General features: G+C 37.4%; 1 protein-coding gene across 6 annotated transcripts in view; it reads right to left on the reverse strand.

Moving 5' to 3' along the window:
* The window catches only part of ATR (ATR serine/threonine kinase), a 72,693-nt gene that overhangs the window by 12,203 nt on the left and 34,685 nt on the right, over positions 1–25,805 (reverse strand). For 4 of the 6 annotated variants that reach the window (XM_050965765.1, XM_050965769.1, XM_050965768.1 and 1 more), the window contains exons 25-42: positions 25,589–25,709; positions 24,288–24,425; positions 20,902–21,109; positions 20,223–20,401; positions 19,049–19,213; positions 17,616–17,707; positions 16,912–17,003; positions 16,155–16,332; positions 14,694–14,870; positions 14,128–14,287; positions 13,406–13,585; positions 10,933–11,075; positions 10,256–10,353; positions 8,629–8,861; positions 8,012–8,146; positions 7,060–7,260; positions 6,548–6,691; positions 1,727–1,877 (exon numbers count right to left, since the gene is read on the reverse strand). In XM_050965765.1, coding sequence (XP_050821722.1) covers positions 1,727–1,877; positions 6,548–6,691; positions 7,060–7,260; positions 8,012–8,146; positions 8,629–8,861; positions 10,256–10,353; positions 10,933–11,075; positions 13,406–13,585; positions 14,128–14,287; positions 14,694–14,870; positions 16,155–16,332; positions 16,912–17,003; positions 17,616–17,707; positions 19,049–19,213; positions 20,223–20,401; positions 20,902–21,109; positions 24,288–24,425; positions 25,589–25,709 — 2,795 coding nt within the window. The remainder of the gene's footprint in view (positions 1–1,726; positions 1,878–6,547; positions 6,692–7,059; positions 7,261–8,011; positions 8,147–8,628; positions 8,862–10,255; positions 10,354–10,932; positions 11,076–13,405; positions 13,586–14,127; positions 14,288–14,693; positions 14,871–16,154; positions 16,333–16,911; positions 17,004–17,615; positions 17,708–19,048; positions 19,214–20,222; positions 20,402–20,901; positions 21,110–24,287; positions 24,426–25,588; positions 25,710–25,805) is intronic. The other 2 variants (XM_050965767.1, XM_050965770.1) reach the window with 2 other exon arrangements.

Consider the following 25,805-nt stretch of genomic DNA (forward strand, 5'->3'; position numbering starts at 1 on the left):
CTGGAAAGTCACTGTGGCAGTTAATTTGATAAATGATAAAGATTAAAAACAACTATCATAAAAGTGACAAGCAAAAAATAAGAATGGATATAAAGCCTAACACAAAAGAAAAGCCAAGCATTATTTTATTGCTTAGTACTGTACACATATTCCTTTTAATGACGAGCTTCAGCAGCATACTAGTGACATAGGACTGGATTAAGAAGATTACATTCTCAGCACTAAAAGAAAGCCACATTAGGTTTATCTTTGTGATGCCCTGAAAAACATTAATAGCAAGTTTAGATATTCTTGCATTTATGAGTACAACAAAAAATCTGCCAGTGGTGTGCTGGTAATGGCTAAATACAATCTGTTGCATCTTCCCAGAATTCAGGACAGGATAAAGATAATATTCTTTCTGCTAGAATCTTCTCTTCTCATTCATAACAAATGGGAAATTCTTTCTGGGGGCTTGAGTTGAAGGTCAGGGCTTAGTCCTAGAGCCTCTAGCAACAACACTGGAACATCTCCAAAGTCCACAGATGAGCTCCATTACCCATCTGTTACGAATTAGAAGAGAGGCTGGACAGCAGAATGAAATTATCACACCTTCTACAGCTCAGTTTTGTCTAGAAGTTTGGGATCTGATCACTTGCTTTCTGTCTCATTTACTGAGAGCTACAATCCCATCCAAACAAAGGCAGCATAAATCAGCCACATAACTCCAGGTTTGAGAGGTACTGTACAGTCAAGTAAGATAATGCATCGCAGAGCTCATTTTTGCCTAAAATTTATAAATCTAAAAAGATTTTCTATAAGTTTGTGACAGGGTGTATCACCCTGCACTGGTACAGCAGGGGTTAACCCATCTCTTTTAGCTCTGCTGGGCATGCTCCAGCTGGAAGCAGGATATAAAACCCAGCAAAGCAGCTCAGTCTGGGCTGACCTCCATGGGGAAAGAGATGTGTTGCTAGCTCCTGAGGGAGGACCGTCTGCACTCCAAGATGTGGAGGCTAGCCAGTCAGAGATGGACCATGACACACTCGCATGGGACGTTACAGAGAGGGGAGAGACCAGAGAATCCCTGAGACAGAGAACCCCAGAGACTTGGGTAGGAAGTAACCCCGGGAAGTTTGGCAGGAAACGGTTATAGAACTGGACCAAGTCGTGGCATGTTTCGTGTGGAGCTCGGCTGAGCTGGTGGTGGGCAACCCCGCTACCTATAGGGTCCTGGGTTGGGACCCGGAGAAGAGGGCAGGCCCAGGTCCCCCTATCCTGGCCACCACCCACCCCAGGGTGCTGGTCCCACTCACCAATATTAGGGACTCTGGCCCTAGGCCACACTGCCCTGAGAGAGGGCCGTATCACCAACACTGGCCATTGGGCTGCACTGCACCAATAGTAAAGGCGGTAGTACGAACTCTGACCTCTAGGCTGCACTGCCCTGACAGCAAGGGGCTGAAGTATTAACTCTGGCCATTGAGCCCCGTTGCTCTGTGACTAAGGCTGTATTACAGACTTTGGCCACTAGGCCGCACTGCCTGAGAGTAAGGGCTGTGCTGCCTGAGACGTGGGACAGCCCTTCCAATTCAACAGTGAGGTTGTGATGCACCTCTGACCCGCACCCCCCTGGGTAATGAGGTGCATCAATCCTGCGACAACAACATATATATCTCTACTTTATCTCATTTCATTGCTCTTTGTCTGTCCTCTTCACATGAATTTTTATATACAAGTTTTTTACCCTTCTCCTTGTACAGTTTGATCAGGATATTTCTTAAGCCAGACGTGTTGTTCACCCATTCAATTATCCCACATTCATCATTTAGTGGAATAACTGCATATGTTCGAATATGGAGTTCTCTCCTACGTGACTCAGCATCCTTTCTTAAGCACTATTTATAAAACAAAATAAATAACATTACCAAATATCACCAAAAACACAAGATCAAAATAAATTGATAACTTTAACCAATTTGTCCCATTGGGGAGGGAACCCCAGTTATTAGGAAGAGCAAGGTAATAATAATGGGGGATTTGATTATTAGAAATATAGGTAGTTGTGTTTCTGATGACCAGGAGAACCACCTGGTAAACTGCATGCGGCATACTAACGTTGTAGATCTCTTGAGACAACTAGACAGACTTATGTGCAATGCTAGGGAGGAGCCAATAGTCCTGGTACATTTAGTTACCAATGACATAGAAAAAGGTAGGCCAGAAAGACAAGCACAACTGCAGGGTCTCAATGTATTGATGAGATGATGGGGTAGGGAGGAGAGTTTTAGATTTACTATGAACTGGGGACCCTTTTGGAAAAGGAGCAGCCCATACAGGAAGGATGGGTCCATCTCAATCAAAATGGAACCAGACTGTTGGCATGTAAAATAAAAAAGGTTGTAGAAGATTTTTTTTAACTAAGGGCTGGGGAAAAGCTGACAGGTGGAGAAGCATATGGTTTGGGAGGAGACATCCCTTAGGGATGAATTTATTAAAAGGGGAACTCTATATCCTAGCAAAAAGGATAGGAAAGAAGTTGGTAAAGTACACATAGGAGCTAGTGAGGAACAGTCAAACATAAAAGAGTCCAATTTAAACATAACGCAAGAAGGCAAACAACTGAATATTAACAAAATGTACCAGTATCTATATACAAATACTAGAAGTCTAAATACTAAGATGGTGACTAGGGTGCCTGGAATTAAATTAGGATATTGATATAGTAGGTATCACAGAAACTTGGTGCAATGAGGATTATCATCAATGGGACATGGTAATACCAGGATACAAAATATATAGCAATGACAGAGTAGGCTGTGCTGGTAGGGGAGTGGCACTATATGGGAAAGAAAGCGTCGAGTCAAATAAAGTAAAAATCTTAAATGAATCAAACTGTACCACAGAATCTCAATGGATAGAAATTCCATGCTTGAACAATAAGAGTATAGCAGTAGGATTATACTACCAAACACCTGACCAAGATGGTGTCAGAGCCTGTGAAATGCTCTGGAAGATTAGAGGCTACAAAAACAGAAAACGCAATAATAATAGATGATTTCAACTATCCTCATATTGACTCTCACCTCAGGGATACAGAGATAAAATTTCTGGACAACGTAAATGCCTAGTTCTTGGAGCAGCTTGTCCTGGAACTCACAATAGGAAAGGCAATTCTTGATTTAGTCCTAAGAGGAGCACAGGATCGGGTCCAGGAGGTAACAGTTGAACTGATCAGTGATAGTGTCCATAATGTAATTAAATTTAAACATCTGGGGGAGGGGGGCAGAAGGGTGCCAAAAAAACTATCACAGTAGCATTTAGCTTCAAAAAGGGGAACAATACTAAAATGAGGAAGCTAGTTAAATGGAAATTAAAAGGAATAGTAACAAGGGTGAAATGCCTGCAAACAGCATGTAGAATATTTAAAAACACCACCACAGAGGCTCAAACTAAATGCATACCCTAAATAAATAAAACCCCCCAAAACAGTAAGACGACAAAAAATGCCATCATGGCTAACCAGGAGATAAAAAAAGGTGGTTAGAGGCAAAAAGGTATTCTTTAAAAATTGAGAATCAAATCCTAATGAGGAAAATAGAAAAGAACATAATCCTGGAAAGTCAAGTGTAAAAGTATTAGGAGGCAGGCCAAGACAGAATTTGAAGAGAAAAATTTTAAGTACATCAGAAGCAGGAAGCTAGCCAGTCAGTCAGTGGGGCTTGTGGGAAGCTGAGGTGCTAAAGGCACACTGAAGGATGACAAGGCCATTGCAGTGTAGCTAAATGAATTCTTTGCATGGTCTTCACTGCAGAAGATGCCAGGATGATTTCCATACCTAAGCCATTCTTTATAGCTGACAAATCTGAGGATTAAGTTGTTAATAGAAGAGCTTTTAGAACAAACTGATAAACTAAACAATAATAAGTCACCAGGACCATATTCACCTAAGAGTTCAGAAGAATCTATCACAGAACTAGTAACTGTGGTATGTAACCTATCCCTTAAAACCAGCCTCTGTACTAGATGACTGGAGGATAGCTAAGGTAATATGATTTTTTTTTTTAAAAGGCTCCAGAGGCAAACCCTGCAATTACCGGTCAATAAAGCCTAACTTCAGTACCAGGCAAACTGGTTGAAACTATAGTAAAAAACAGAATTATCAGAAACAAACATGATCTGTTGGGGAAGAGTCTCTCTTTGTAAAGGAAAATCATGCTTCACCAATTTAGTAGAATTCTTTGAGGGTGTCAACAAACATGTGAACAGGGTGATCCAACTGATGTAGTGAACATGGATTTTACGAAAACCTCTGACAATATCCCTCACCAATGGCTCTTTAGCCAACCTCGGCTTGTCTATATTAGCACTTTACAGCACTGCAACTTTCTCATTCAGGGGTGTGAAAAAGCCCCTTTAAGTGCAGCAAGTTTCAGCCTCGTAAAGTACCAGTGTAAACAGTGCACCAGTGCTGGTAGCTACGCCCCTCGTGGAGGTGGGTTTTTTTAGGACGCTGGGAGAACTCTCTCGCAGCACTCTGCTGCGACTACACAAGCCATTTAATGTTGCCATTGTAGACTAGTCCTAAGCAGTCATTAGGAGAAGAAGGAAAGTCCTCTCATGGATCAGTGACTGGTTAAAAGATAGGAAACAAAGGGTAGGAATAAATAATCAGTTTTCAGAATGGAGAGTGGTAAACAGTGGGGTCTCTCAGCAATCTGTACTGGGATGACTGCTGTTCAACATATTCAGAAATGATCTGGAAAACAGGGTGAACACTGAAATGGCAAAATATGCAGACTATACAGTATTAAATAACTCAAGATAGTTAAATCCAAAACAGAATGCGAAGAGTTTCAAAGCGATCTCACAAAAGTGGTTAACTGGGCAACAAAATTCAATGCTGATAAGTGATAATTAATGCACATCGGTAAACATAATCCTAACTATACATACAAAATGATGGGGTCTACATTAGCTGCTACCACTCAAGGAAGGTATCTTGGAGTCATTGTGGACAGATCTTTGAAAATACCTGTTCAATGTGCAGCAGTAGTCAAAAAGCTAACAAAATGTTGAACTATTAGGAAAGGGATAGATAATAAAAGAGACAGAATCATAACATCACTATATAGATCCATGGTATGTCCACACCTTGAATACCGCATGCAGTTCTGGTCACTCCATTTAAAAAAAAAGATATATTAGAATTGGAAAAAAGTCCAGAGAAAAGCAACAAAAATGATTAGGCATATAGAACAGAAAGCTTATGCTTAAATAAATTTATTAGTCTATAAGATTCCACAAGTACTCCTCATTCTTTTTGCTGATACAGACTAATACAGCTACCACTCTGAAACCTAAAAAGCCTGGGACTGTTCAGCTTGGACAACTAAGGGGGGATTTGATAAGAGGTCTATAAAATTGTGAATGGTCTGGAAAAATCAAATAGGAAATTTATCTTTTCATATAACACAAGAATTACGGGTCACTCGATTAAATTAATAGGCAAACAAAAATTAAAATTAAAACAAACAAAAGGTAGTACTTTTTCACAGATTACATGGTCAATATGTGGAACTCATTGTCAGGGGATGTTGTGAAAGCCAAAGTATAACTGGATTCAAAAGAGAATTAGATAAGTGCATGGAGGATAGGTCCATCAACGGCTATTAGCCAAGATGGTCAAGGATGAAACTCCATGCTTTGGATGTCCCTAAACCTCTGACTGCCAGAATCTGGGCCTGACAACAGTGGGTGGATCATTCAAAATTGCTCTTTTCTGTTCATTCCCTCAGAAGTATCTGGCACTGGGTTAGATGGACCACTGGTCTGACCCAATATGGCCTTATGTCTACATCTAACTTTCCCCCACCATAATCTAGGGTTTTAAATTCTGAAATTCCACATTTGCAGTAAATCAAAAGTAAGTAGAATTCTTACATCTCTTCCCTACTTGCCCTCAAAAATAAAAAAGATTTTACAATAAAGATCACTGGCTGAATAAACCCTTTAAAAGAATGTCTGGGTTAGTTAGTAGGTTAGTATTCCAGAGCCACTACCAGCACTGACCTCACTGAAAATATAGTATATTAACATTAGGTGAACTAGTGAAAAAGACTGATTAGGATTAGGATAAAAATAGTCTCTTTCCATAGTTGTTAAACAGTGATTATGGCAAAACTTTATCTACCCATCATTGCCTAGCAATGAAGAAATCCTCAGTAAGAGGGAGGTGTAATGGGGTTAGGGGGAAACAATTATCAGAAGACAGGGTTAAGGTAAGGTAGGGGCAGAAAGATAAGAAGTAACTCCTCCAAATTTTACATAGACTATTATTTTCTTGAATGAAGTCCCAATTCTGCGAGCATCCTCAACTCCCACAGAAATCAGTGGGAGTTGAATACATTCAAGACTTTGTAGGACTGGGCACTAATTGAAGTAATATTTTTTCCCATAAAAATTTATTTTTCAAGGATGTAGGGAGTCAAATACTTTTATTAGTTGATTACTTTGTCATTTTTCTACTCAACAAGCATAGAGAAAATTTTCAAAATTATCTTCAAACCTTATTAATCAAGGAATTAAACTCCATGAGTCGGCAATCTTTTCTTAGGTCATCTTTTGGCTTACACATCATAATGTAGGCTTTTCCATCTGAACCTTTTAAAGTAATCTTTTTTGGTTTTTGAAGAGATGCAAGGATTTCCACCTAAAGGAAAAACGGAAGTAATCATTAAATCTTGCGGTTATTCTTCAGCAAAGTCTTGGGAATCTTAACAGCCACATTTGTGCTAGCACTTCTTATTTTAGTTAATTTACAACTCATTTGACCCTAGCCAAAACTTGATCTTAGTACAAGTGCCCTTCTTTCAGCTTGTAGTACCAAAAAGCTAGCCATCAAGCTGGTCTTCAGTGCTCCTTTTAATTAGTATGCACTCTTATTTGAGCAGTAAATATAATTATTAAGAAACCTCTCATCATTCTCCTCACCTCACTTCTAGCTAATTAAGTAGAAAATTCAACTTTAGATGTCATTTTAATAAATTACAGCTAACTATGAGCAGAGAAGAAGTTTACCGTATCATCGAAGCCCGCAATGTAGGCCCAGCGTCCAGGAAAAGGGTCATGGTTAGAATGTGTGCCAGGAATCGATGGAAGAGTGGGTATCATTACAGACTGTAAAGGAATGAGGATCTCACTAAATGTCTGCTCTTCTACTAGCTTTTTAAGTGTTTTGAAATGAACACTCATGCTTAATGTTGAGTTGTTCCCATCAACCTAAAATAAATAAAAATCAATCAAGAAACATTTTGCTTAAAATACTGAGTAAGTCTTAAAATAATATCACTATCTTTCTCTTCAAATTATGGAATAATTTTCACCAAACATTGAAAAAACGTATCAAGTTTCAAGATTTCTATTTGTGCTAAAATGTGGTCCATTAGAATGTCTCTGTATTTTAGTTCTTCTCCCACTTAGTTTCATTAAATGAAGTTGCTGAATTTTATCCCAGATAACAAGTTCAGAGGTTCACCACTAACGCTAGAGATAGTTCAAAAGAGTAGGCTAAAATCTTTTAAAAGTTAATGGAGGGAAAAAATCACTGACCATAAGTAATGGAACATAAAAGCAACATAAAAATGGCTCATAATTGAAAAATATTGTTAATATAAATAAGATGCTTATTTAGAAAAGAATTCTCTATACAAAATTGACAGGCAACCTTCCTAGAAAACAAATATTTAAAACAATCATGTTAGTTCGTTATTTAAGTTTTAGCTCCAAAATCTTTATTTCGTCCTGTCTAATAGATTTCAGATGTCAGCAGAACATTTTACAGGATACCCCAATTTATCAGAATTACTCAGAGACTATTTACTTTAATTAGCTGATGCAAGCTACAGAAAAATATTTTGCATAACACATTTAAAAACATTTTACGTAACATTAATTACTATGTCTGATCTGCAAGTCTTGTTTTTATATGTTTGGTTGGTTTTGTTGTTTCTTTTGTTTTTTGGACAAGTACCGGTTTGTTGCATAGCTCTAGTAGTTTATCTGTCAGGCGTGTTGCATCTCCAATAAATTTTCCTAAAGATGCCTTCATATGAATAGCTTTGTTTAGGATTTCCTTGCATCTGTTCACACGCATTGGGTAAGAGGACTGCAAAAGAAGATAAAGTTAAAATTTACTAAATTTAATCTCCATTACACAATCCTGAAGTGATTGAAAAATTGTATTTTTTGCAGGATATTTGATGTTAGATAGTTTAACAAAATAGAGCACAAATCAAAGATATTCAGTATTAAGTTTCATTAAAAATGCCACAGCTTTTCAAGACTTCATATATTCACACCAGGTAGTAAAAGTATCAAAAAACCCAAAACTGCTTAAAATGACAGAAAAAAGCCTTGAGATTCTTGAACTCTACATTTTTCAAGCTATAGTCTCTGAATTTAGAAAACAATGAAATTATAATCTTTGTGCTGTACAAAATGGGGCAGAATATCACATTCTTATATCTCAGTAGCTGCCCATTTAAATACCTTGTTTAAACATACAGTAAACAGGTTATTCAAATGTCTCTCTCGTAGATAGATTTTGCATGAACTTTTATAAAAATACAGCTATCCTTATCAAACTACCTTGGATACAGCTGTCACCATCCACATTGCTTGTTGAGGGTAGGTTAGAAACACTTTGGCAACAATCTCCATCAGAACAACAAAGACTTCCTCATGAGAGTGGCAGATTCGGGAGATTAATTGAGAGAATGCTGTCAAAAACTGATAAGGAGCCAACTGATTTGTGTGATCTGTAATCACCTTATTTATTTTAGCTAAATCGTTTCTCATCTGTACACGATCAGGACGACCAACTGGAAAAACACAATACAGTAAGTTTATAATCATATTTCTCTAAAATGCAAGTTTATAAAAGAACAAGCTACAAATCTAAAGAACTACGCTCATTTGTTAATGATTTTTTGTTTTGTTTTTTTAAACAAAAATCATGCACCCTGAAGTTTCTCTGAGTATTATACACAAATTCAATGCACAATTCTACATTTGCTTTACTTGCGGAACTCCCATTGTCATGGATAAGCAAGCCTTTAAACTGAAAAATTATTTGCTTCTCTCAGCCCCATTTCTTGTCCCTGAAAACAAACTAAATTAACTGGCTTGTGTGCAATTATATTTTCTATATGTCATACATTACTGGGGTATGTGCAAGAATAAGTGATTTATAGCATATTTGCTACATAGCTTGGGTTACCAACATCGATTTTATTACAGTGTTTCCTTACTTGGTAGTAAAAAATGCTACAGGTAAGGCCACTATTAATGCTAATGCACAAAGCTAGATTACTTCCCCAGAATAGTGCACGGGGGCTGAAAGCCATCAGATCTCTTCAGGTAGAGATTCTGGTGTGTATATCTGGGGCAAGATGAAGGGAGGAGGAGGAAAAAAGAGCCCTTGGAAAGTGTGGAGCAGGCATACCAGTTCCTATATCACCACACCCACCACAGCACCCAGCAGACATCAGGAACAGGAAGAGCTGTGGTTGGAATGCTACTGCACTCTGAAAAATGTCATGCCACTGGGGGACCATAATCAGCTGGCATATGCCAGAACAGCCCCTTTTGTGTGTCTCACCCCATGCCTGCTGTGAAATTTCCAAAGGAAGACTTTTGGACAGAAATGTTGCATGCCTGGACACTGCCCAAAAGAAAAGATTTTGCTTTGGTTTGGTTTTAAGTTTGAATAAAACTCCTTAAGCTACTGAGTCCTGCAAAGGTGAAAAAATTGAACACTTTACTGCAAATGTTTTCACAGTGAACTGGCTTGATGTTGGTGAAAGGGTACATGCAACATATTTATTTTTCTCTGTATCCTTACTTTTGGCAACTTTAATTTGAAATTAATGTTGCATGCTTAACAAATGTTTACAATTATTAATTCAATTCTGAGGGGGGTTATAATCACGTAAAATGCTTTTAGGTGACATCTGGTAATGTATAACTTTTTTTGCTTTAAATTATGCAATTTTTTGCAAAAGAGTTTAAAGTTCACCAGTTATATACTTTGTGCATATAACCTCAGGCACTTTCTTGTTTTTAGTAAATATAATGGATTGGGTCATTTGGGCTGCATTTCAAAATACATGGCATACAAGCCAAAACAACAGAATTTTATACAGGTTTCACAGCTCTTTCTACATCCTTTTATGAAAATGTAACATACCAGAAAAACAGTACTAAAAAGTTCTACCTTTTTCACATTCATATGCTTTTGCTCCAAAGTCAAGCCACAGAGATAACATTCTTGGCATTGACTGATAAATGAATTGGTTTCCATACTGTAAAGACCTGCAATTACATATCCACACCTATAATTAAGATTCAGCCTTTTATACCACATATTTAAGAATGTGCAAACAAACGTAGAGCTTTAAAGTGATGCACATATCTATTCTGATGTTTATATGTCTATTTTAGGCTTTTGTAATGTCTGTTACTGTAACATATAATGCTCACTAACTGACATCCACAGGAATTATTAGCATCTATCACTTAGAAACTTGCTCCAGTCAAAAGCACAAAGATATTCATTAACTTAGTAACAGCTAGCCTTGTCTCATTTCATTTTGAGACAGCAAACACCACTCATTTTAAATAGAAGAAAACACAAGAATCTAACAATAAATTTCCCTTTAACTAACAAAATTAATACAATATATAATTAATACAGATCTAGAATAAAATAATTTTTCTACCATCCATGCTTCTTCTTAAGAATTATTGCAGAAAAATTTGAAGTCAGACAGAAACACATAAATTTTAGCATTCAAAAACAAGAACAATTTTTGGAAAATGAATTGGTTTGATTATGTTATCAATATAATTATCTTTCTAAGAAACCAAAGTAAAGATACTATATCATCTGACCTTCCAAAATGATGAACTATATATCTAATCAGATCTCCCTGCTTCTCCATCTTGTTGTCAGTTACCATAGGCATCAGTTTATCGTAGTATTTAGCAAGATAAAAGTGTCCATCCTCCCATTCTGGCAAGAAAAAAGTAACATCCTGCAAAAAAAAAAGAAAAAAAAAGTTATCTTTCTTGGAAGAGGATTTAAAATAAGACAGGTTTTGTTTGTATGACAGAAAACTTTTATTATTTACCTCTGTGTAAAGTGGGTATAAAAGATATCACAGCCAATCAGTAGTGCTTTATATCCACTCTGCACAGGTGAAAAGTGATTATACAAGGTACAAGGGAGAGAGGTATCAAATCATTTGTGTCTGGTTTAGGTCCACCTCCCCGATCTGGTGACAAGACAGCACAAAAGGATCCTTGTATGCAGTGTTGTTGTAGCTGTATTGGTCCCAGGATATTAGAGAGACAAGGTGGGTTAAGTAATATCTTTTATTGGACAACACCTCTTGGTAAAAAAAGACAAGCTTCTTCAGAAATCTCAGTGGATCTCGAAAGCTTGTCTCTCTCACCAACAGAATTGTTCCAATAAAAGATATTACCTCATACACCTTGTCTGTCTAAAAGATCTTTGAGGATATTCCTAATAGAGGAAATTATAGTTTATTTAAAACTAACATAACCAAGTGTTTCATCTACAAACAGCACCTGACTTCTCTTTTTTTCCCCATTTTTGACTAGTGAAACACCAGAATCATTCATTGCTTCTCTATTTTTGTTCTAAAAGTAAGATCTTTCAAATATATGCAGGGAATTCTATCACAGAAGTTAGAGGAGAAAGAGTATATTAAGTCATCCAGTTTCTGTCTGACAATGACAAATTGTTCCCAACAGTACCTTTTCTAAGCATTCTGTATATTATTGGCAAAAGAGCTTCTCTCACTTATCATTGGAGACTACCACATAGCCTAAGACAATGGTTCCCAATTTTTTTTTATGGCGTGACCTCCTTTGGGCTCACCTCCATTAATGTGACCACCTCAAGGTTTTGAAGGGGGAGGAGTCATAAAATTAAAACAACAAAAAATCTTGCCACCAGAGGTTGGGGAGTTACAGAATGAACCCACCCGCACTCACCCCTCAGCAGTCGCTCCTGCTCTATGGGGCTGGCTAGACTCAGCTCCCTGATCTGGGCATTGTGACCTTGCCTCTGGCGCACAGGGTCATGTCAGCACCGCTCAGTTTTGGTCCAGCCCCGATGGAGGGCAGCCACTCTAAATTTGAGTGAGCGGCATTGTGATCCCATGCATCAGGCTGCAATGCTTGAAATGAGGAGCCAAACCCAGCCAGTCTTGCAGGACAGGAGCCACTCCAACTGGGACATATTCTGGCTTTCTTGAATTTTCTTTTTTTCCCCTCTTTTTTCTGTGTCTCATGACAATTTGGGACATGCTGGGTAAAAGATTTCACTGTCAAAGACTTTGAGAGTCAGCCTACAATTTCCTTTCTTAATTCCATACATTTAACATATAGGGTTGGATTCTCCAGTCTACAAACTTCATAGTCTATTTAGTATCATATACAACTTTTGATCTGAATGACAAAGCTATTGACAGTAAAGTTTCTGATACACTTTTAAATTTTTTTTTAAAGCAATATTGCAGGAATAGGGTGGCACTAAAAGTAAGATTCAGCTGTGTTCATCCTGCCGCTTGGCGCAGAACAAAGGTGAGGTGTACCAAATAACTTAGCAATCCCAAAAACATAGCCCAATGATGGGATTCCACTGCTTTCCATGTGGAGAGCAGTATGAATTTGATTTTGAGACTTTCTCTATGCTTACTTTTCTAAATGACTTAGCTACAGGATTATTAGTTCTGTAGCAAGACAGAAATATAAATGTGAAAAATCTCACGTGTAAAACCTTGAGCAGGCCTGTCTTTAGACAAGCATTAGAAAAACTGTTTGATAAACTGGTGATTCAGTAGGCGACACTCTTCTTTCCAAGGCAATATGATATTATTGGGCCCTGTACTCTTTTCTAGCTCTCTAGAGAATAGTAGCATCACAGTAAGATTAAGGAGGATCAACAGACATTCTCTACACTGGACAGTGAGCAAGCACTATCTGCCAAGCTGTCCCTTCAAAGTAACCCAATGACATACGGGTAAAAAATTTCAACTCCTAAATTCGTTAGCAAAAAACCCACAAAATTATTCCTCATATAACTCCATTGACTTCAATGACACCAAAGGTAGGTTTAGCGCTTGCTGGGAGTTACAAACTTATGTATCAAGAGGTTTAACTAAATTATCCTAGACTGTAAACTCCTTAGGACAAGGACCGTCTTTTTTACTACATGTTCATACAGTGCTTAACATAGTGAGGACTATATCTCTGTTTGAGGTCTCTAGGCTCTACTTTAATGTACATAATAAATTGTGTATGAATGTATGATTACTAAAAACTGTGTTGTATTCACCTTGTATTTTTTCATAACTGCATTGCTTTCAAAGTTGGCAGTTTCTTCCATAAATCTGCCAACCAGCAACATAGCCCGACCATGGATTAGCTGACTTTTGGTGTCAGCTGCTGCTTTATTCTCAGGAAAACATAATTCAACTCCCTTCTGAAGAACAATGAGAGCCTGATGCACTTCACCCTTCGAGAAAGAGGGAAAACATTCTTCAACATATGCCTTTTGTTTGTTTATTTTAAAGAAACAGAACAGTTTACTTTTACTAAACAAGAAAAAACAATGTTATGTTCACAGTTGTAACACCTTGGGGACAAGTAAGTAAAAGCCTTGGTTTATGACTGCACAAACAAGGCTCCAACAATCCCTTTAGCTTTCCCTACTGAAACATCCACCTACTGTCATCCATTAAGTTACTGATAAATACTAGTTTCAATAACAAAAGTTAGAGCATCTACCAATTTTCTTCATTTTGTCCAGGAACTAAGTTTAGAAACTTTCATTTACTGCATGCTTGACCTCCTCCTCAGTTGCACCTGCAGTTCAATTTACTACATTTATTTTAATTGCATTTCTCAAAACCACTAGCACTCAGAGTCAATTCATAACTCTTACAAATGCATTAACATTACACATTTATTGTATTTTTGTTTAAATTAGATGCATTCTTACCTATAAAAGAATAAAAGTATCTTAAATTTGAATCATTTCATTTCTTTTTTGCTTACCTTGGACCACAGCCACTTTGCTCTTTCTATATATAGTTCAGATAGCGTGGATTCCCCAGCATTCAGAAGAGCATTGTATGCAGTTTGGTGATGACCAGCTTTTCTTGCAACTCTGGCACTCTGGAGCCAACATTCTCCGACTAGTTCACTGTAATCCTGTCTGTGGTGATTTTTTCCCCCAAAAAGTTCCATTTATAAGTGCTGCCATTACAATCTCAGATACATATAATAAGGTATTGAAATAAAACTCAAATAGCTTAAACTGTTTATTAAAAAGAAAGTCAATTTAAATAAACATTCATAATACTTTTATTCTCTGTTGTTTATCCCCCCTAAGTCTGGAAATAATTATTTTTCCCTGCTGATCTCAACCTCTCTTACATGGAAAACACCACTTCTGTCTTGTATTTGAAATTTAACAGGGTTGTTTTTGTTTATAATGTAAATTTCAGTAGATTCTTATCATAACTCACTAATATGTGCAAAAATACTACTACTGAATAAGAGAAAAGCTAGTATTCGATTGATATGCAACATGGAAGGATAAGAAATAATCATAGCTTCACCTTTTATTGAGGCTAAGCAAAGCCCTTCTGAGTGCTAAGATGGGTTCTTTTGCTCTATAGGAGTTCTGTGTCATTTCTATACGAGCAATCCAGTTCAAAGACTCTTTACCATGGTCATCATCCATTTGCTGAAACAATGGTACAATACTGTGTTCCAGTTCACACAGCATATGTAACCTATGGTGAAAGGATATGAAAATGTACTTTAGAAATTGTTTGCCATTTTCAGTTACATGTATCATATGTTTAGCATTTGTCATTTCATTCCCAAAGCTGACCACATGAATAATCCAAAATACCATGCTTCCTTAAAAGAAAATATATCAAGAACATCTAAGGTAGTGAACTGATTGTTGTTTTCTCACCACCTCCTCTCTGAACAATAGATAAACTGAGCTCAGAAGCAATGCAGTTTGCTAAGTATGGGCTTAATCCCGCATTCCTTCTTGAAACAAAAGTCTCACTGACTTCAATGGCAAATTCAGCTGGGTAATGAGTGCAATATTTTTAAAACAATTATAGCCATTTTCTTTTAGCAATAATTCTTACGAATATATACCACCACCATTAGAATAACTTTTATAGAAATGGTAAAAGATCTTTGTCACTGTTGAAATTCCAAAGTTAAGAACTTAAATAGTTCTTAGTCTACTAGTTAATGAGAAATAAGTTTGGAGAGTGTATAGCTGATTTGAGAATAGTGACAAGATGAATGCTTGTAAATAGTCAAGAGCATTTGGAAATGTAGAATTCTTTTGAATGGCATCTTCCTATAAAAGCATAAAACCTATCTGGTACATAAAACAGCATTTTTTTAAAAACTGAGTTGGTAAGCAAGCTAAAATGTATATTTTGCATGAAACCACGTCTTCATTGCCATGTGGAGGTATAGGATATAAAAAGATAACACTGAACCTTTTTCTTATGCAACTTCTACAGTATTTTAAGTTAAACTTCAGTTCAACTACACTAAACTGCCTTTAAAGGAAAATAATCTCTACTCGTGTTGAGTCTAGAAATGAAGGACCAAAATCTGCTCTCAGTTACAGATGTGTAAATATAAAATCTCACTGAAATTAGTGGAGTTAACACACTGGACTAAATTTCAGGTTTAACTGTAGTGTTTTTAGGGCAGGAATTGGTCTGAGGTGTTCATTTTCTGACAAGCATATATGAATTAACTTGCTGATTTTTTGATGAGAGTGCAACAGTTACAAAGAAAAATTATGAATATTTCAAGGGGAGATATAACACAAAATCTCAGTCAAGCAGGAAAGGTTTGCAATTGGCATTGTATATGTGTCTGTTGTCAGAAAACACAAGACACCAACAAGTCAGCACCATTTATCATTGAAAATGAAGAGTTCTTACTGTAGATTACATGGATGAGATACATGCATTTTAAAGTGAGTTCTTTAGTTCTTGAACACAGTGAAGTGGTATACAGAAGCCGCAAAATACCTGATAATGTGTTCATATCCTCGCTGATAGGACCCTCTTTCAAAGCTTGCTGCTGAGAGGGGTACAATCTGCTCTGCTCGAACAACTTTCAGTGTCTCATAAAAATCTGTTGTGTTTTTCTTTTTGGCTGACAACAACAATTGTCCCAGTCTGACACTCCAAGTACTGGACTTTACATCTAGAAAACAAAGAATCAGAAATTCCATTTCTTTAGCTGCTCAGGCAATACAGCATAGCCCATGGGTGCTGCACTCTCTGGCTTGAAGTGGTTTCCATTATATACAGGGTTTACAGTTTGGTTCAATGGCTCTAAGCACCCCCATCTACAAAAACTGTTACAGCATCTCTGTCATAGCCTGTCAATAGTGTAATATATGAGAAATGTTTAGTGGAAATTCTTGCTCAAACAAACTTTAATCAGAATTGGACCAAACAGATTTCAAAAAATTTATGACAACATAAAAAGGAGTACAACTTTACTATTTTATTAGTCCCAAGAGATTTCAAGCAATTTGTGCCAATATGTGCTTTTAGAAATCCTATAGGTGGAATTTTCTAAGGAGCCTAAGGGGTGTTTGGCCTGATGATCCCTTGAAAATTCCAGTCATAAAAGATCAGATAAATTTACAAAAACTGTAGAGTTAACACCAGCTGATATTTCACAGACCAAGAAATTTGCAACAAACGCCTTCTGGTTGAAGCTAGCCAAATTTGAACATATATAATTGCACAAAATTTTTGATATCTAGTTTACTACCTGCAGCCAAATAATTTTCCAATAAATCCCACTGTGTTAGTTTCCAGGCTGCCTCCACTCTATATGTGTTCAATTCAGATGTCCACTCTGGCCTATAAAAAGTACACACAATCAGAATACAATACAAAACCAGCCAGTGCTATAGCCATTATATTTTCTTGGCACAAAATGCATTAATTCTACATTATATAGATTAACTAACTCTTAAACAGCAAAACCCCTATATTACTTGAAAATCAAAGGTATGCTAACTTGTAATGAATAACATTCAGTAAAAAAAAAGTGATTAATTTATAGTATTTTGAAATTGACATCCTATAAACTGTGTCTGCAAATAGTATATATACTTTACTAGGAACATATTTTATGATTATAAAAGATGAACTTTCTGGTCAAAATTCACTACTGTGCAAGGAAAACTGTATATTGGAAAAAAACAAAACAAAGAACAAATATGTGGCAATCAACCATACGCTAACAATGAAGGATTCTTTTTTCCTTGAATAAATTAAAGCATATATCTATCTGCACTGAGTATTATACACAAATGAAGTAGCAGCATTTCAGACAATGTTGAAATCCTGAAGTTAGAGAAATTTTAAATGTTTCCATTTTGTCCATAAAATCCTATTTCCACACTTCTAGATACACCTGCTGTAGAAGAACTTTTTATTATTCAAACAGGGGTTGTATTAAATTATTACCTGTTGGCAAGCACTCCATTCACCTGAGTGATTACAGTAGATAACTGACCAAGACCTAACATGGACTTCACTACACCATGATAATGAATGATCTAGAAATGCAGACAGAATAGATCAAAATACACATCGCGTATAATTAGGAGATATCATGTTGGTAGCTTCTGGGTGCATGTACATCAATTTTGTTTTTTTCATTATTCTTTTACATTTTTCTTGTTATGAATATGACATGGAAAGAAAAATGTTTAAATAATTAAATTATTACAGCTAAAAAGAATAACCAAATTCACACCAAAAAAATCAAATGTGAACAGAACTTCCTGGAAAAGAATCTCAGCTGATACAAGTAATTTCTAAGGTGTGTTTCAGAACAAAGTAAAACTGTTTTTTTAGTATATATGTTTGAGAACTGCTAGGCAAAGTTGTGAACAATACTATGACAAACTCACTGCCATGGAGTAATATACTCCTGTGGCCCAGCAACCCAGGGGCTAATGCAGGTACTGTCAGCCAAAGCTGACTGGCAGCCTCACAGCAGCTGGGAGAATAAAAGAGCTAGGAAGCAAAGAGGCAGGGCAGCTGCCAGAGGAGCAAGCAGGCTGAAGAGGAAAACTCTGACAGCAAGCTGCTGAGAAGCTGTGCAGAGACAACTCTGAGAAAGGCCGATCGGATCAACAGGCTGAAAAGCCTACAGAGATAGAGACCAAGGCCTGCTCTACACTGGCAGGAGGGGGAGGGATCGACGTAAGACATGCAACTTCAGCTACGAGAATAGCGTAGCTGAAGTCGACGTATCTTAATTCGACTTACCTCGCGTCCTTACGGTGCGGGGTCGATTGCAGCAGCTCCCCCATCAACTTTGCTTCTGCCTCTTGCTGAGCTGGAGTTCAGCAGTCGACGGGAGAGCGATCGGGGATCGATTTATGGCGTCTACACTACACACGATAAATCGATCCCCGATAGATCAATCGCTACCCGCTGACCCAATGGAATGGGCGGGCCTGGGTTCCCCAACTTATTTCTCAGAGACTTGAGAACTGAGGTTTCCAGACCCCCTGGGGACCAGGACCACATGACCCACCAAGAATAAAGAGAAAATTCCTGCACCTCACTGGGACTCATGCAAGGGAAACCGACTGACTGCCCTGCCATATCAAGCAAACTATGGTGCAATCTTGCATTTGGCCAAAGCGGCCGCTGTTGCATCAACACACTCACCCCCATACACATCTCAATTTCACTTTTAAATTAAAGGTGTTTGGAAGCTAGAGAAAGACTTGCTCCTGTTTGCCAAGTATTGTTTATAGTAACTCATATGCAGTTATTGCAGCAGTATAAATGTTCATATTTTACATATATATTCTAAGCCTCGATCATTACATTTTTTCACCTTTTTGTTGGATGATGAAATAAGAATGTGTCTGTCATTTTACCTGGTCAGATTCCAGCTGAATAGCCCTGTCATAACAAGCTGTGGCATCTCTCAGCAAACCAATGCTTTCATGTTCAAGGATTTGTTCTTTGAGAGATGGCTCTGCTTTCCGAATTGCGCTTACCCCTGCTACTCCATCTGGTTCATGCATGGCAGCATATAATTTCTTTTTTCGAACATGGAAAATATTACAATTGAAAACATAAATCAAACACAGTGGTTCAGCTACAAAGGCCAACAACAAGACCTTTGTATAATGTGTTAAGAATCAAGCATGTTACTTAACTGTCATATAAAACTGCTCCAAAGCAGAGTTCTTAGTTACAAGTTATGACTCTAAGACATCACATAACTGAACAATAAAATCTTTAGACATTTTAGAAGATTTTGCTGGCCAAATTTCCACACGAACTTCAGTCATTCAATCATTAATTTTCATATGGCTCAGTAACAACAATCTCATGTTACTGAATGGATACCATATCAAATTTATTTGAAGCAACTTACACAAAGGATAAAATAAAGTACTGTGTTATGCAGTAAATTGTATAATACAGAGTTGCAAATACATATGATTCTTACACATCACAGAAGGAGTGTCCTAGATTATTTTTCAAATTAGGAAATCATTGGGCAACTTCAACCATGAGAAGAAGTGAACTCTAACAGGAACTCAGCTAACATATAAGTTAACTATGCTGCTTGAAAATAATTCATCTTTTTAATACACACGGTGTGCACTCTTCCTCTATTTTAGCATAAATTACTTCACTTTATAAAAAAATTTCATAATTGTAATATTTTATTTATATAAATCATGACTAGCTTTTATTTATTTTAAAAAGAGAGTCACATTCATTGAAAGACAAAACTGTTCTTTTTTGAAAAAAGGAGCCATTTTAGTGATAATTATAGATTTTTATTTAATTTCTTGTTTTCTTCTAAAGAGAAACCTCCTCCAGCTTATCACATAAGCAGACATGATGAGTAGGGGGAATAACCCTTGCTGCTTGAAGATAGGTAACTATCTATTGCTGCTTCAGACAGCAACAGCCTAGCCACATCTGCAATCTTTGAGAAAAGACAAAGGGAGGGGTAACCTTAAGTGTTGACAGCTAAACATGGCCCATCTGTTTTCATCTTAATTTTAAATGAAATAAAAAATTAATTAAAACCTGCAAAAATCCAAGATGTTCCTGAATATTTTGTTTCTTTTCCGTGATGAATGATTCAAAGTGCATTACAGCCCTTGTGTATGCTTTAGAGCGAAAGGAAGCAGCAGCCAATGTATCCTGAGGTATGAGGTCTAGAAAACGTGTCACACTTTGATATTCTGCATAATCCTCACTTGATGCTATGGAATAAAAAACAGTTTAAGAAGTTTATTATCCAAGTTTTATTTATAAAGTTATCATTAAAAAGATTTAAGTTCAGTTCATCCATTACCCCAAATTAATAATTTAATTAAGAATAAAGTTTCTCTCTTCTATAATTTCTTAAAAGCAGTGCAGCTGCATGCTCTTAAGATTTTCAAGGCATCATATATATCAACTTAGTATTATATAAGATTTCTAAAAAAAAAATCAAGATAAAAGAAGAAGTCTGAGAACATCTGTTTCTTACTTTATGAATCCATAGGTTTCTCAAAATAGTAGCTAGAAAACACTGTGAGGATGGCAAGGGGATATACTGTTCATTTGCCAGTAGTATGGATTTAAGAAATCATAGTAATAGTCTAACACTATCTTGGCAGCATGTTCCATTCTTATGCGGTCCTAATTTGAAGGGACGTCTAAATGCTTATTTTAAGAATACAAAATTCTTTTTATATACAATACAAATAACATCACTAACCTTTCAGATCCCCTCTGTCTTTGCTTGACTTACTAACAGTTTTCTCAGCAATAAGCATCTGGAATTTATGTCTAGCCCATTGTGTTAGATGATCAAGCATGGAAAACACTGTCTGTGTACTTAGTTGACTCAGATCTGATGCACTATCCTGGAGTCTTCTAGTACACACGTCATCGTGTTTGAGAACAGCCATGATCTCTGCATACACCTACACAGAGGTTAATATGAAAAAAATCAAAACATTTTTAGTTTCATCATAAAGTCTGCAAAATATTAAGAACAACAGATGAAACAGAGGTCAACCTAGAAATATTAGACATTGTAACAGCATTTGTTAAGTGTTTGCAGTGTTTTGGGGGCAGTATAGAGTTCTTGCCCCTAGGGCCTAAATACAGATAGAAAATAAAAGATAAGAAGGAAAGTATACCAATAAATACTGTTCAGGGGAAAAAAAGACATAGGAAAGCATGGTGAAGCATTTTGAACAGCTTTATGAAGAACAGATAGTACTGTTCAGCTAAGTATCTTCAGAATATAGGTAAGTAAATGGTGCTTCCATGCAACTCAGACACAGTTTAACTTAAGTAAAATGACTAACAAGATGACTATTGGTTAGTGGATCACGGAATGGCTAGTTTTAATTTTATTTTTGCTTTTATTGGGGTTAATGAAATGTTGCTAGATCTGTTGACCAAGATATAAGTATGGGTGTGTAAGAAAATATCCTCCTTCCTCCCCCCTCCTTCCAGCCCAAATAAACATAAACACATGAGGAATTTAGCAGTTTATGACAGAGAAAACAATGGAAGTTTCCCCAGAAATGGAACATGCAAGTAGGGACATTTTAACTAACTATAAGATTATAAAACATAGTTAAGTCTGATTAATTTGCAATTTCCTTCTCACAGTTTTGTAGGGCTGGAAGGGACCTAGAGAAGTCATCTAGTCCAGCCGCCATACTGTGGCAGGACCAAGTAATCTAGACCATGCCTGATAGGTGTTTGTCCAGCCTATTCTGAAAAACCTCGAATGATGGGGATTACACAAACTTCCCTTGGAAGCCTATTCCACAGCTTAACTATTGTTATAGTTAGAAAGCTTTTCCTAATATCTAACCTAAGTCTCCCTTGCTGCAGATTAAGCAGATTACTTCTTGTCCTGCCTTCAGTGGACATGCAGAACAACTGATCACAGCACTTTACAATACCCCTTAACATATTTGAAGCCTTATCAGTTTTCTTTTTTTAAGACTAAACATGCCCAGTTTTCTTAACCTTTCCTCATAGGACAAGTTTTGTAAACCATTTATAATTTTTGGTGCTCTCCTCTGGACTCTGTCCAATTTGTCCACGTCTTTCGTAAAGTGTGGCACCCAGAACTGGACACAGTGCTCCAGCTGAGATCTCTCCACTGCAGAGTAGAGTGAGATAATTACCTCTCGTGTCTGACATACAACAATCTTATTACTACACCCCAGAATATTAGCCTCTCTCATAACTACATCACATTGTTGACCTATAGTCAATTTGTGATCCACTCGAACACCCAGAATTTTTTAGCACTACGTTTTATTTACAATTTATTTGCCATTTTCTAGTTGTACATTTGATTTTTCCTTCCTAAGCATAGTACTAGGTGCTTGTCTTTACTGAATTTCATCTTGCTGAATTCAGATCAATTTGTCAAGGTCATTTTGAATTCTAATCCTGTCCTCTGTGCTTGCAATCCCTTCCTGCTTCGTGTCATCTGCAAACTTTAGAAGTATACTTTCCTCTCTGTTATCCAAGTCATTAATGAAAATTCTGACTAGTACCAGACCCAGGACTGACCCCGGTGGGACACCACTATATATGTCCTCTCAGTTTGACAACAAGCCATTGATAACTACTCTTGGAGTATGGCCTCTCAACCAGCTGTGCACCCATCTATTCATAATTTAATCTATATCAGTGGTTCTCAAAGCTGGTCCACCGCTTGTTCAGGGAAAGCCCCTGGAAGGCCAGGCCGGTTATTTACCTGCCATGTCCGCAGGTTCGGCTGATTGCACCTCCCACTGGCCGCAGTTAACTGCTCCAGGCCAATGGGGGCTGGCTGCCCTTCCGCAGCCCCCATTGGCCTGGAGCGGTGAACTGAGGCTAGTGGGAGGTGCAATCGGCCGAACCTGTGGACTTGGCAGGTAAACAAACCGGCCTGGCCCGCCAGGGGCTTTCCCTGAACAAGTGGTGGACTGGCTTTGAAAACCACTGATCTAGACCATATTTCCCTAGTTTGCTTATGAGAATGTTATGTGGGACTGTGTCAAAAGCTTCACTAAAATCAAGATACATCATGTCTATTGCTCCCCTCCATCCATTAGGCGAGTAACCCTGTCAAAGAAGAAAATTATTTTGGTTTGGCATGATTTGTTTTTGAGAAATCCATGCTGGCGATTCCTTATAACCCCATTATCCTCCATGTGCTTACAAACAGATTGTTTAAAAATTTGTTCTAATATCTTTCCAGGTATCAAAGTTAGGCTGACTGGTCTACAACTCCCTGGGTCCTCTCTGTTTCTCTTTTTAAAAAGACAGATACTATGTTTGCTTCTCCAGTCGTCTGTGACCTCACCTGTCCTCCAGTTCTCATAAATGCTAATGGTTCCAAGATTGCTTCAGCTAGTTCCTTAAGTACCCTGGCATAAATTTCATCAAGCCCCGCTAATTTAAATGCATCTAACTTTTCTAAATATTCTTTAACCTGTTCTTCCCCTATTTTGGCTTGCATTCCTTCCCCCTTCAACATATTCTACAGCAATATTAAGGGCCAGGTTCATTCTCCAGTTTCTCTCAGGAAAAACAAAAACAAAACTCCCAAAACCACAGGCACAGAAATGGAACCCAGCCTGCGGGTTCCTAATAACAAGAAGCCCACACAGAAGGGTTGTGGCACAAGACATGCATGAACTCTGCTCTATAGGAGGACTTGTGCACAACCAGCTTTTCCCCTAAAGTGGAAGTCATGGCCAGGTCAGGGGAAATTAGAGGACAGAGCACCCTGAAAATGCACCAATCCAATTTACTCCCTAGGCAGGGTGTGGAATGCCTATTTCCTCCTTCTACCACTCTAGCTCCTGATGCTGCAGCCCTATTTGGATACATAGCCTCCCCGCTTCTGAGGTCAAAGCACAGTAGACTACTCGGAGGAAATAGCTTCTCTGTGGAGCTGGTGCACCACCTATCAGCAGAAACTTTTAAAACTTACTCAAAGCCTGGCTGAACATTTATATTATTAATGCAGAAGAGTGTTAAATACCTATATTGTTTCCCTATATTGAGCACTTCAAATATATTATTATGCTGCTTCAATTTTAATTCTTATGAAGAATGTACAGGAAAACATCATCTCACCTCCTGTTGGTCCTCCTGATTGCATCCCAATAAAACATAGACAAGAATGTGTGGAAGAAGGTAGATCGTCACTTTGAAGTCATTCTTCATCATAATACTGCAGCAGCTGAAGACTCTGCTGGCAAGATCATGTCGCACCTGTAACAAAAATTTTCAGGAAGAGTGTTTTTTGTAGGTAAAACGTATGTGGCTAACAGAATTGTTGAAAGTTTTAGACAACGTATAAAAATAATTCTTGTTACTGTTGCAGATAAATTATCCCATCCAATTTATTGGTATCTGATACTCTCAGTCCAACGAACCATAGACAGATCATCAGACTTATACTTGCACAAGTGAGGGACTATCATATGTGGGAGCTATGGATATAGGGAGGGAAATACATCAGCATTGCTACTGTGCTGAATGTTTTCAGGATTGGCACACCAGTATTAGCATGCCATTGTGGAGTTGTGTCCACAAAGAATTTATGGACAGTGGGGCTCTTCACACAGCCAAAAGTAGAACCCCTTCCTCTGTCCTACAAAGATGCCAAGGGAATGGAGATATAAATCCATTCACACGTCTGTCAGGAAGCAGAAAAAGCCATTGTAGCTGGTGAGTTAGGGTGGCTCCCTTTTGGTGTGGTTCATTTAAAAACAATGTTTTGAATGTATCACCTACATATGATGGCATGGGGGTAGGTGGGAAAAGGAGGACAACGTAGATGGTTTCTATGTGCTGAGATTATGCAACTACAGGGATATGAAAAATGCAACAGGCTTCCTTCCCTACATTTGAAGTTTATATCTTATCTCAGAAACACCTGAGATATCAGTGCTCTTGACAACTAATAACATATTTTACATTTTTAGTTTTTAAAATCTACAAAGAGGTCTTAAGAACTTGTTAAAGCCAGAAGCTTGAAAGAATCTTAACTAAGGTGCTGCCAATATGCCTCCAAAACAAGTGACAGATCTAGCAACAAAAAATTCATATTATACATAAGGACTGTGTGGATGGTTACATGAGTGTGCCTTGGTGGTACAAAAAGTGCTGTAATTTGTGCTAAAACCATGCTTGTAATCAAAAAGGCCAATCAAAGGGCCAAGTATCCTTAGCCTCTACTGACTATAAAGGATGTTAAGTGCACCAAATATCTCATCAAATTGGGCCTAAGTGAGGTTTTTGCCCATAGTTTTTTCCTCATTTTTTTAACAGACAGGATTTGATGAAGACTAAATATACTCCACACACATTAGTATACTAGTTCACTAGTTATCTTTTCATTCAAATACATATAGCACACTCATTGCAATTACCTTTGTTATAAGATAACCTGCCCAGGTTGCTGACCATTCTGCAAAATTGTTGCCTAATTTGCTTAAGTAAATTGGCTTCTTCATTTTAGACCAATTTACAGCCTTCTGGTAACTCTTGTATCTGTAATTTTAAAATCCAAATTTAGTAAACAGGTATTGTTTTCCTATGTGGAAGAAAGGACACAGTCCACAAGTAACCAGGAAAGTTAGTTTCTAT

The sequence above is a fragment of the Gopherus flavomarginatus genome, chromosome 8, assembly GCF_025201925.1.
Source record: "Gopherus flavomarginatus isolate rGopFla2 chromosome 8, rGopFla2.mat.asm, whole genome shotgun sequence".
NCBI classification, from domain to species: Eukaryota; Metazoa; Chordata; order Testudines; family Testudinidae; genus Gopherus; species Gopherus flavomarginatus.